The sequence below is a fragment of the Lygodium microphyllum genome, chromosome 16 (genome assembly GCF_053477565.2).
Source record: "Lygodium microphyllum isolate KBCC chromosome 16, Lygodium_microphyllum_v1.1.10, whole genome shotgun sequence".
Lineage (NCBI taxonomy): Eukaryota > Viridiplantae > Streptophyta > Polypodiopsida > Schizaeales > Lygodiaceae > Lygodium > Lygodium microphyllum.
This window is the reverse complement of record NC_141150.1, coordinates 75,692,170-75,704,708: the sequence shown is the minus strand read 5'-3', so window position 1 is coordinate 75,704,708 and position 12,539 is coordinate 75,692,170. Positions and strand designations below refer to the sequence as shown.

At 43.2% G+C, this 12,539-nt stretch overlaps 1 protein-coding gene across 1 annotated transcript; it reads right to left on the bottom strand.

Annotated features, from left to right (window-relative positions):
- Positions 1–10,797: 10,797 nt before the first annotated feature.
- LOC148022988 (uncharacterized) lies at positions 10,798–12,143 on the bottom strand. The gene is made up of 3 exons (XM_087695292.1): positions 12,001–12,143; positions 11,169–11,908; positions 10,798–11,072 (listed from the first exon to the last, which is right to left on the bottom strand). Exons 1-3 carry the CDS (start codon positions 12,141–12,143, stop codon positions 10,798–10,800), a joined length of 1,158 nt encoding a protein of 385 aa, XP_087551418.1.
- Positions 12,144–12,539: the final 396 nt, after the last annotated feature.

Here is a 12,539-nt window from a genome sequence, read left to right as displayed (position 1 = left end):
TTGGATTGCATCTTGCAGGCTTCCAGAAGGAAAACATGGAGAACCACGGACAGCTGGCGTGCAGAAACACTCTTCGCAGACGACAAGAGCACGTGGCACGCGCCCCTCCCCCGGTATGCTATGTGCCCACTCTCAAGAGATATGCAAAGAAACACGGACCTAAATGGCACCATCCCGGAAGAAGGCCTAAAAATCCTCGAACCAGGAAAGTCAAAGCTCAGCTAAGCATGCAAGCCGGGGCAACACCAGTTGCACAAATCCCCCACAAGCGCTCAAGCACCAAATGCCCACAAGCAGGAAAGGCGGACAAGGACAGGGAAGAGTTCGCGAATTAGTTAAAAGCATTTTGGAACTCGCGGCGGCCCGTGATTATACCATCCATGTCCCGGCCGACATGTGCCCTACCCGATCTCACGACAATCCTGCACCAGCACCAGCCCAATCGCCCAACCAATTGGACTCGCCCCGCCTAGTAGAAATTGACTAAGCCCTAGGATGTACGAGCAGCTTAACAAGTTATCAGGACCTAACATTTTGTCTTTTGATGGGTGAAAGGGAAACTCCCGACTCGTGCAACTTCTACTGCCTATAGCTAATGTATACTGCATCTTTGACAAGCGATCGCATATGCAGTGCAATTAACATCATAGCATTTCGGAAAGTCATGTTTTAACATAACTACATTTGTTGAATTACTTAATGAAATCAAGCATGTGCTCTCATGACGTGACAAGTGGATGCAGGATAACATAGGTCTTCGTGAAAACATGTTCAATGCCTAGGTCACTGCAAAACCACGATCGTGCACTAACCGCAACAAAGTCACGCTGATGAACGTGAACCATCACCCTCGTGAGTGCACACATCGCATGAACCCATGCGTAGTCATGGGCTTTCTTGGGTCACGCTCTGCACTCACGACGGGGGGCACTGCAATCGTACCGATATCGCAATAATGGCTCCCTTAACAACGAGGCTAGGGCAAATTCATCACGGTCACATCCATTTCTCGCACCTCCGAGGCTTGACATGTCCCGACCTGTTGAAAGGCTCACATCCCCGCATATTGCACTGGTTGTACTATGGCACCAAAAAAAAAAGGAGCACATCACCACACCTAGGGGTCCTCAAATTAGGTGCGTCCAGTGACCTTGGTCGGCTGGCTCCGTCTCTAGTCCCCTAGCCCCTTAGCATCACCGACAATACTTCTGGGCACATCAAGAGCAGGTCTATCTAGCATAAAGAGGCTGAAGTGGAAAGGTAGGATCTCCCAGTGACAATGTAGTATCCTCTATATCTACAGATGATGCCTCCTATGAGGGCATGGACTAGCTGGATGTGAGTGATAGGCTTTGTAGTCTCTGTGGCTTTTTCTAGGGTGGTCCCCCATGCTGAGGCCGTCAGGACTGATGAGGCCTCTGTGGTGGAGGGAGCAGTCAATACTTTGTAGAACTCTGTGAGTGCACATTTATGTGTGGTTTCATGTCTCTACTATTGACTCTGTAAGAGATGCTCTCTGTGGTGGCATAGCTCAGAGACATCTTCTCCCCAGGGTTCAGTTTTAGATCTCGATCATGCGCCATTTTAGGAGAATGGATTTGAAATTTTATCTTATGGGCAGAGGGGTAAAGTTTAGCTCCCCCTCATCTCTCACTCACAATCAACCAAGTGCAGCAATTGACCTACTCTTGGTCTTGAAGGATTACAATTTGATCACCTGGACTGAGTGCTAGAATGGTGTTAGAGACTGGTAAGTATTTTAGAAACCTTCATGTCAAACCTCATAGGTTGAGGCAAATTTCTTTTGATTGAGGAAATACATAACCTTTGATAGTGGCCCAAATCCCTCTCTGAACAAGCAATGGAAGCACCCTTGGATCTCATGGTACATTGGCCATTTGCATAAGTAGTGCTCATTTTTCTATGACTTGAGCTGACAAGGCTAGCAAATTATATCCTTTGGGGGAGGGAGTCTACGTGGTATCTACCTATCTTGATCCAAAGTTGATGTGAGGATGTATTGAGCTATCCAATGGTGCATTATACACCATGAGACAGGTGTGCATCCATGTATCTCAAAGCTTAGGGGATATGTGTAGAAGATGCTTCTAGTAGAAAGCCATCTTTGTCCCCAAATCCATTATAGGTATCACCCATGTCAAAGCTATGTATCTAAATAATGTCCATCTTGACGATGTTGTTCAGCTCTTCTTGGTGGAGCTCCAAGTGGGGGCAATCCAAGCTGTACTGTAGTGATGGGGGGTAATCCATGTGTAATCCATGTAACTATAGCCATGCCTCTTTCCAAGCATACTTGCTAGAGTTAATGACATGTTTATCATGATTTGGGGAAAACATGTCTTGGTGACGTTGACCACTAGGTTGAGAGGCAATCAATATGGAAAAACTAGTATTGGATCGTAATTTGCATCTGGGATTTAAGAACAAAGGGGGGGGTGTGGGGGGGTGTGGGGGGATGGCATTTTACCTTGATGTAGCGTTATTCCTTCTTATGTTCTTACTTACTGCTTGTAAATTTGACTTGAAAGTAAAACTAGGCACTTCTCACAAGGTGTCCACAAGTTGCAAGCCAAGAAACACTAGGATAAGTTATGAGTTAGTAGTGTCAAGATTGTGGGAGAGAAGGAAGGAGTCTCACTTGAAGCTTTCTTGCTTGCACAATGGGGGAATACACACAAGGGTGGAGGCTGAAAACAGTTTTCCTCTTCTTAGTTGTGTAAGCCAAAATAAGTCTTATACAAAGAAATAGAAGAACCCTATATATGGGTCTCAAACCAAACTCAACTAACTAAGGTGGCATACTAACTGAGCCACGAACTAGAGTAGATAAGGATAGCTATCATGAAGCTATTATTCATGGGCGGTGTACCAACCGCGTCTGCAACTGACAAGTCGATGACATAAATACACAACGGTCACCCTGGCGTATCACGAGTGGAGCTCGATATCTCAACACTCCCCCTCGAGCTCAATCCCAATTCCTTCACACCAAGCAGGTCTCTGAACTTGCGCAGCTTCTTTGCGCCCAATGCCTTCGTAAATATGTCAGCTACCTGATCCTCTGTACTGGCATAAACTAGATCAATAAGACCTAGTAAAACCCTCTCTCGCACATAGTGATAATGCACCTCAATGTGCTTTGTTCTAGCACGATAGACTGGGTTATTTGCCAAGTGTATACTACTCATGTTGTCACAATAAATGACAACTGGCCCATCTATAGACTGATGCATATCATAAAGTAGCTTATGCAACCAAGCTACCTCACATGCAGCCATTGCTACACCCCTATACTCAGCCTCTGTGCTCGACAAGGCAACTGTAGGCTGTTTCTTGCTGCTCCAAGTGACTGCAGCACTCCCAAAAGAGAACACATATCCACTGGTAGATCGTCTATCAGAAATACTACCAGCCCAATCAGCATCAGTGTATCCATGCAGCTGTATCTGAACCCCAGTCTCATAAAATAGTCCATACTACAATGTGGACTTCACATACCTGAGTATGCGTCTAGCCGCATCCAAATGCGGTTTCCTTGGAGCCTACATAAACTGACTTACCAATCCAACAGCATAGCTCAAATCTGGCCTGGTAATAGTCATATAAATCAAACTTCCTACTATGCGTCTGTACATAGTAGGGTCTTCCAGAAGCTCACCTGCATCTGCGCTCAGCTTCACATTCTGCTCCAAAGGAACTGAAATAGGCTTACAGCTTGTCATCCCATATTTGGACAGCATGTCCAATCCATACTGCCTCTGCAAGAGCTGTATCCCACTTGGTGATCTAATCACCTCAATGCCCAAGAAATAACGCAGCTCTCCCAAATCCTTCATCTCAAACTTCTGCTTCAATAGCATTTTCACATGAAGGATATCTTCATCACTGTCACCTGTCATAATCAAATCATCAACATAAATGACAAGTAGCATAATACCTTTCTCTGTTTTTCTCACATAAAGTGAGAAATCTGCCTTGGAAATCTGAAAGCCAATAGTGACAAGATACTGTCCTATCTTGTCAGACCATGCTCTAGGTGCTTGCTTCAAGCCATACAAGGCTTTCTTCAACCTGCAAACAAACTCAGGATGAACATCATGCACATAACCTGGTGGCTGCTCCATATAGACCTCTTCTTGCAAGTCACCATGCAAGAAGGCATTCTTTATATCCATCTGATGTAAAGACCATTCCTTTGATGCAGCCATAGCAATGACTGCTCTTACGGTTGCCATCCTTGCAACCGGACTGAATGTTTCTTCATAGTCAATGCCATATGTTTGTGCATACCCCTTGACTACTAATCTTGCCTTGTATCTGTTCACAGAACCATCTGCATTGTGCTTCACCTTATAAACCCACTTACAACCAATTGCATTCTTACCTTTAGGCAAAGGTACCAATTCCCATGTAGCATTTGCTTCCAAGGCATCCATTTCTTCATCCATGGCTTTCTCCCATTTTTCTTTTCCCATGGCTTGCTCAAAAGAAGTGGGTTCTGGTTCCTGTATCACCTTGACCATATATGCATAGTGAATGGCTGTAAATCCATCATATTTCAGCCTATCCAGAGGATACCTAACTCTGGTAGACCTGCGCAAAGTGGGTTCACTCCCAGGTGCTCTCAAAACATCCCTGGTCTTCCTTACTCCAGGTGTAACAATAGAAGGAATACCCAACTCATCATCAATGCTCTGTTCTGAGCCACTGGATTCACCATCCAGATAAGAGTGACCTGCATTCACATCAAACATGGGCTGATCTACCTTCTCTTTTCCTTTTCGTGATACCTGCATACCACTATTTGCGCTGCCTTCAGAAGATTCTCCTGATCTCAATCTGCCTGTCCATGGCGAAGAATGTGAACCACTACTAGAGGACGCTCCAGGTCCACTAATATTTTGTGACTGCTGCTGTGAATTCTGTGCAGCATTACCATTTTGTGCATCTACATCATCAATCACATTTACTGGTTTATACCAGCTACTCATCTCATCAAAAACAACATCTTTGCTCACTGTAAACTTACGACTAGAAGGGTTATAGCATCTATACCCTTTTTGCTGCAGAGAGTAACCAATAAAAATGCACTTCTCAGCTTTTGGATCCAACTTGGATCTCAACTCATCTGGCACATGTACATAGGCAATGCAACCAAAAATTTTCAAATGAGAAATATCTGGTTTCCTACCAGTATACCTCTCCTCTGGAGTCATTCCATGTATTGCTGCAGTGGGAGTCATGTTCATTATGTAGACTGCTGTAGCAACTGCTTCAACCCAATAAAAATCTGGCAGGTCTTTTTCATTAAGCATGGCACGAGATACCTCTCCAATATGCCTGTTTTTTCTTTCTGCAATTCCATTTTGCTGTGGGGTATGACTGCATGAATATTGCTGCTTTATGCCATGCTCCTGCAAGAACCTTGCAAACTCATTTGAGAGGTACTCTCCCCCTCCATCTGACCTTAGGCATTTTACTTGCAGGCCTGTTTCTTTTTCAACCATAGCTTTAAGAGTTTTGAAATGCCCAAAAACTTCACTTTTCTTTTTCATAAAATACACCCAAACTTTTCTGCTATAGTCATCAATAAAACTGACAAAATAATGACAGCCTCCAAGAGATGCAGCTTTAGTAGTCCACACATCAGAGTGGATTAATTCCAATGGCTTCTTACTCTCTTGAACATGTCTAGGAAATGGTTTCCTTGCCTGTTTTCCAAACTGACAGGCTTCACATACCTTATGCATTTCTGCAACCTTGAATTTAGGCAATCCTGCAACAATGTTTTGGGCCTGCATTGATTTAAGTCACTGTACATTAACATGACCAATGCGTTTATGCCAGATATCAATATCTGCAACTACACCGGTCCCATGTGCAAACATTGCTGCACTCAATTCAGACATGTCTGCATCCAATGTAAACATTCTGCCCTTCTTCTTTCCTTTTGCTATCAAGCAACCTTTATTTTTCATATCCTCAACAAAGCATCCATGAGGATTAAATCTGACCTGCAAGCCCTGCTCAACCATTTGACCAACAGAAACCAGATTCTTGGTGATATTCGGGACATGAAATACATCGGACAGGTATTTCTTTTTCCCATCCTGCATAGACAAAGGAATTTTTCCAATCTGCACAATAGGATGTGCACTATCATCACCAGTCTCCACAAATCCTGGTTTTTCCATTTTCCTTGCATCCTCCATCCATTCTGCATGACCTGTCATGTGGTTTGATGCACCTGAGTCAACATACCATACATCGTTGCTTTCTTCTGCACTTGTCACAGAATTGTTCATATGATGCACCATGAACAAATGCTCATTTCTGTCATCACCCTGTCTACTAGAAGATGCATAATTCCCTTGTTGCAGTTTTCCATTCATGATGTCATTCTGCTTTTTATAGCAGTCTTTAGCCATATGACCCATTTTACCACAGTAGTAGCATTCAACATTACTGTTTGCATTTTGGCCTCTCTGCCATCCACCACGACCTCTTTGGCTCCCCCTGCCTCTAGAGTTACCACGTCCTCCTCCATAGGACTGGTTTTCTTGAGTTTGCTGCATATTCTGATTTCTACCACGGCCTCCAAATCGGCCTCCTCTACCTCTGCCTCTACCTCTTCCAGTATTTGAGTAGAAGACAGCTTCTTTTGAAGTTCCTCCTGAAGAAGATGCACCACCATTTCTCTGCTCCTCAGAAATTAGAAGACCAATCAACTCCTCAAAATCAGGAAATCTTTCACGAACTGAAATGGATGTCCGAAACTGCGCATAATCCTTTCCTAGACCATTCAAGGTCACAGAAACTAAATCATCATCTTCCACTGGCGACCCAATGGAAGCAAGTGCATCTACAATCTTCTTCACCTTCATGTGGTAGTCATTGATGCTCATACTTTCTCTTTGCACATTATGCAACTCTTGCTTGAGCTGCATTTTCTGGCTTGCGTATTTGTGCTATAGATTTTTGACAAAGTATCCCATGCCTCCTTTGGCGTACTTGCATCCTGAATATGCACAATCATAGAGTCTGAAATACTGATAGACAGCCAGTACATAACTTTCCTGGCTCTCTCATGCCATGCTTTGAATGCATGCATTTGCTGTTGATTGGGAACATCAGGAAGAACTGGTTCTTCTTCATTTCCTGCAACAAATTCCCAATATCCTTTTCCCATAAGGAAATTCGTCATTCTAAACTTCCATGCTTGGAAGTTGTTCTTGTCAAGCTTTTCAGTGACAATCTGTGAGAGAGAATCAGACGCCATTACAGAATACTGCAAAAAGTTCTGTCACTGCAAAGAACACAGCTTCAGCCTCACAAGGGCAAATCTGCAAAACTGGCGAAAGTGGTATTTGACCACACAGTCACTTCCTAGTGACGATTTTGCATAAACAGAAACCAAGGATGATTCTGTAACTCCCAATGTCTCTGCGCACAAGGATACGATGCAATTTCTGTGGTAACTTTTCACCGACCTGTAGAACAGTGGTCGCACAGCATAAAACAGGGCTTTTTCCTGAGTGCGTGCAGAAAACTTCCGCCTCCAAAACAGGCCCCGAAATGGCCTCAAATCAAAAAAACAGGGTCGCCAAGAGCTAAAGCTCCGTCCCGCAGCATATACTGCCCTCTTGCTTCAGCGCGAAGGGCGTCTCAACCTGAGACAATGCACTCCTGCAATTTCCGGCTTTGCTACCTGCAGAGATCTGCTCCCAAAACAGAAAATGAAAGCAACACTGCTCCTCTTACCAGAACACCGCGAGCTTGGATTGCTTTCTTAAGCTCCTTACCACGAACAAGGCTCTGATACCATGTCAAGATTGTGGGAGAGAAGGAAGGAGTCTCACTTGAAGCTTTCTTGCTTGCACAATGGGGGAATACACACAAGGGTGGAGGCTGAAAACAGTTTTCCTCTTCTTAGTTGTGTAAGCCAAAAGAAGTCTTATACAAAGAAATAGATGAACCCTATATATGGGTCTCAAACCAAACTCAACTAACTAAGGTGGCATACTAACTGAGCCATGAACTAGAGTAGATAAGGATAGCTATCATGTAGCTATTATTCATGGGCGGTGTACCAACCGCGTCTGCAACTGACAAGTCGGTGACATAAATACACAAGGGTCACCCTGGCGTATCACGAGTGGAGCTCGATATCTCAACAAGTAGGAGAACTCTGGACATTTAGATGGTACCAACATATTCAAAGGAGAGGTACAATATTTACTCTATTTGTTGTCATTGCCCTTGGGGCTTTCTTGTTTGCCTTGTAGACAGTTCTTTGCATTTTTTAAAAAGACATCTATAATACACTGTCTTTATTTAATAGCCATAAACAGGGTACATTTTGTGAACTACTGAATTCATGCTAATCAATATTACTTATTGTAGAAATTGATAGTAGTAGGGTAATGTTTTTAACTATGAGAAAAAATGGTTACTTTCTTGAAATGGTCTCAAGCACTAAAGGAAGGTTTTTCCTGCATGAAACATCTATTTTGTTAGGTAACCATGAAACAAGGTTCCATGACTTCTTCGTGGTCCTCACGGAGAGAGAATGTATTTTAAAAAGCATATATTTTGTGTTTATTTTTTCATTGTGCAAGATCTGCCATGGTATCATGATCCCTCTCTTTGTAGATAGAAGGATCAAGAGAATGATCGGATTTTGAGAAAGATAGGACTTGCCACAAACTCAAGGAATTTGTCCTTGAGTCGAGAGAGAGAGAGAGAGAGAGAGAGAGAGAGAGAGAGAGAGAGAGAGAGAGAGAGAGAGAGAGAGAGAGAGAGAGAGAGAGAGAGAGAGAGAGAGCTAGGTTTTCTTGTAGGAGTGGAAGACCAATAAATTCTTGTGATCGTTGCAAGTGAGCGTCATCCTTGCTCCAGTTGAGTTACACTAGTCCCCAGGAGGTGTAGGAGCTCAGTCCCAGGCAGTGTTAGTAGAAGTAGGAAGCATCATACATGCAAATCATCAAATTTTTGTCCCATGTGAAAAATACCACCGCACTCGACCTATCCGAGTTTGGGATTCAGACGGTTGCAGTTGGCTGAATGCTTTCGGCCATTCAAATGGCCACTATTCAGCCACTATTCTTGATTATGAGCACGTAAGCCTTGACCATATTTACAGTAAAAACAATAGAAGTGCATGCGCTCCAATAGCATCTATATAATATGAACGTCTTAGTGTCATGAGTCTTTACTTTAAAAAAGTGAAAGTTTCGTATAATTACTGAAGTGAAAGAGAACACACTTTGAATGACTACATGCCTCTGCAATCTACTTATTCTACTACAAGTTGTGACATGTAGTTTAGAGGCAGCAATAAAGTGGAACAAGACTAGAAAGAGATGGAAAAGATAAGATAGAGAACAAAAATATGGGAACCAAACTCTTTCTTGTGTTTCTTTACACAATATAGAGTAGATAACAAAAAACTATATGAAAATAGAGTCTTCTCAAGTGTGACTACAAACACAATAAATAGACTGGCACTATAACTGTGATTCGGAAGTGTTGCTAGATGCTTAGGGTACGCCTTACGAGAGCCATGTTGCCTCCGAAAGAGAGCTCTGTCTGCTTGCCTTTTTGTCTTTGCATCCTCGTATCTTGTAACCCATCTGCTCATCACATCACTATTAAGGATGCAAGTGAAATTAAGATCATCAATCAATGTTCTCTCAATTACTTTGCTCTGTCATTTTCCTTGAGGCACAATAGACGTCATCCTCAAGTCCTCTTCATTGCTCCATAGTCGCGGCAAAGAGCTATCCACCTGATCAAGAAATTCTGATATATATACAAGAGACTCTTGTATCAACCAACCCTCAGCCATGCTTCCTTCGGGCCTTGCACTTTGCCTCACAAAGTCTTTTAAGGTCTTCATGAAGCGCTCTAGGAAGAACATCCAACGGGCATGCACAGTGCCACATAAAGCAATTTCATCCACTAAATGCACAATGAGATGTAGTTGACTTGTGAGAATGGTTCGCGAAAAAGTCTCCTCTACCATACAAACCACCTCCACTGCCATAACACGCGCATCATCCAATGTGGCTGGATCAATTGCTTTGGAACTAACATATCTGAAAAATAAATGCACAGTACGTTATACCTCATGCACATTCATTTTGCAAGGTATAATGAAGGGTGATCTTACATGGGATTTACATACCTCACAAGCTCGCCCATCTTATAAATACATCTTTTCAAACTCCTGTCTGCACAATGGTCGATGCTAGTAGGTAGTATGAACTGCGCACATAAGAGCACATGTATATTTGGGTTAGGGCATTACAAAATTTAATTTCAACCTACAATAATTGGAAAACACTTACTTGGAGCATCTTGTGCCAATCGTGGGACTTCAACCCATGTAGTTGCTCAACCCCTCTTTTCTTAGTGGTTGTAAACGCTCCCTTCAACGATCTCATGCATCCAGTGGGAGTACGCAAAGTGGTGATGGCTTGCTTTACCTGCTTCTCCTCCTTCTTTGATATAATCCAGGGAGCAGGCGGAAGACGAACGTGCCCACCCTCCTCTCGTGGCCAAGCTTGACGCATACGTCCTGCGACCTGCAAGTCCTCCCGTACGCTAACATTGTCTCTTTTACCAATAACATGTTCCCAAATACTAGATCCCACATTCTTGAAGATGTGCATGGGATCAAGAAGATGGTTGATCTTGAGATGGGTCCAATATGGTAGCCGGAAAAAAATGGAGTACCTACACAAGGGATTGCAGACTGTCATCTTTATTCCAACTTTAGAGACTACACAAAACAAGATTGAAAACAATGGAGATGTACCTGTTCATGCCATCTGGAGGAAGAACATTTGAAGACTCCCAAATACGCTTCCAATCTTTTGCACGAAGTGTCTGTGGATGAATGTTCCTCTTACTAGGAGCATATTTAGGGTGATCTGATGGGAGAAATCGATGATGATTATCGAATATGGTCTTACACAAACCATCAGCATACTCATGTACCAATGAAGGGCCACATATAGGACATGCATGTTTACCCGATGTCCTCAAACCTGTTAAAATAAAAAAAAAAGTTAGAATAATAAAGTCAATAGTTATAATTGATATAGCTAGTAGTATTAGAGTCGGGAGGTAGTTAGAATTCTTACCAGAACAATCGCTGTATCCTGGAAAGTCATGCATTGTCCACATCAACATTGCTTTTAAGTTGAAGTGTCGAGAGGAGGGAGGCCTACTAATGTCCACTACCGCAACACCTCTCCATAGTTCCTCCAATTCATCAATCAACGGTTCAAGATAAACATCCATATGCTTGACTTTATGTTTCCCTGGAATCAGAAGGGATAACATAAGATGTCCCTTCTTGATCGCCATTGATGGTGGAAGGTTGTAATTCACCAACACAACCGGCCACACGCTGTATGCGGTGCTCTTGAAACCAAACGGATTCACTCCATCCATACCTAGGCCAAGTCTCAAGTTTCTGGGCTCTGTTTTAAAGCTGGGCCACTCATCTTCAATATGCTTCCAAGCAGGAGTGTCTGCAGGAATTCTCCACATGCCATCATCCGATCGATGCGAGGAATGCCATGACATGAGCTCTGCTATGGATTTGCACTTGAACATGTGTTTGATGCGAGGAATTATAGGAAAGTGTCGCAAGACTTTACGAGGTACATCAAAACTCTTCACATCTGTTCTATACCTTGCTTCACCACAAGTGGGACACTGTCGAGCCTCCTTATGCGTCCCACGAAAGAGAATGCAATCATTGACGCATGCATGTATGCGATCATAATCCAATCCTCCAAGAGATGTCACATAGCGCCTCGCTTTGTCTCTTGAGGTGGGTAGTCTATTCCCCTTTGGAAGCATGTTTGATAATAGCCTGCATCCAATATCATCAATTAGCCCATAACCCTAAACCCTATACTGTAAACCAAAAACCACTAACTCAAATTTGCAAGTTACAATGCTTACTTCAATAATGCGTCAAGACTTGCATTGCTCCATCCATAAACTGTTTGTATATTGAGCAGTTCAAGTGAAGCACGTAAAATAGAGAATGTGCACCCTTCAAAAACCGGTGTCGATGAAGCGTTGTAGAGATGCTCTTGTTCCATATCATTGTCGTCCACACCTTTGCGATCATCCCTAAAAAGATTCCGCACCATGTCATCAAACACTTCCTCTTCCACAACTTCGTGGGGTGCAGGGCTATTGTCATCCCTTTCCCACTCATCTCCGACAACAGATCCCGAAGCTCCAGCATCATCTCGTCGACGCTTTGCATGCTCTCGCCGTGCGTATGGCACCATGTTAGGGTGTGGTACTGCATCCTGCTTCAATCACAGTATATATATTACAACGCGCTCCATTAATTTGCACACCATGAGTTATTTTAATACTTTCAATTCACATCTTCTCACCTCTAAACCTGTTTGAATCCATTCTCCATACATCGAGATGTGATTCAATGTAATTCGACGCGCTCGTACAATGCACCCTTGACATCGATT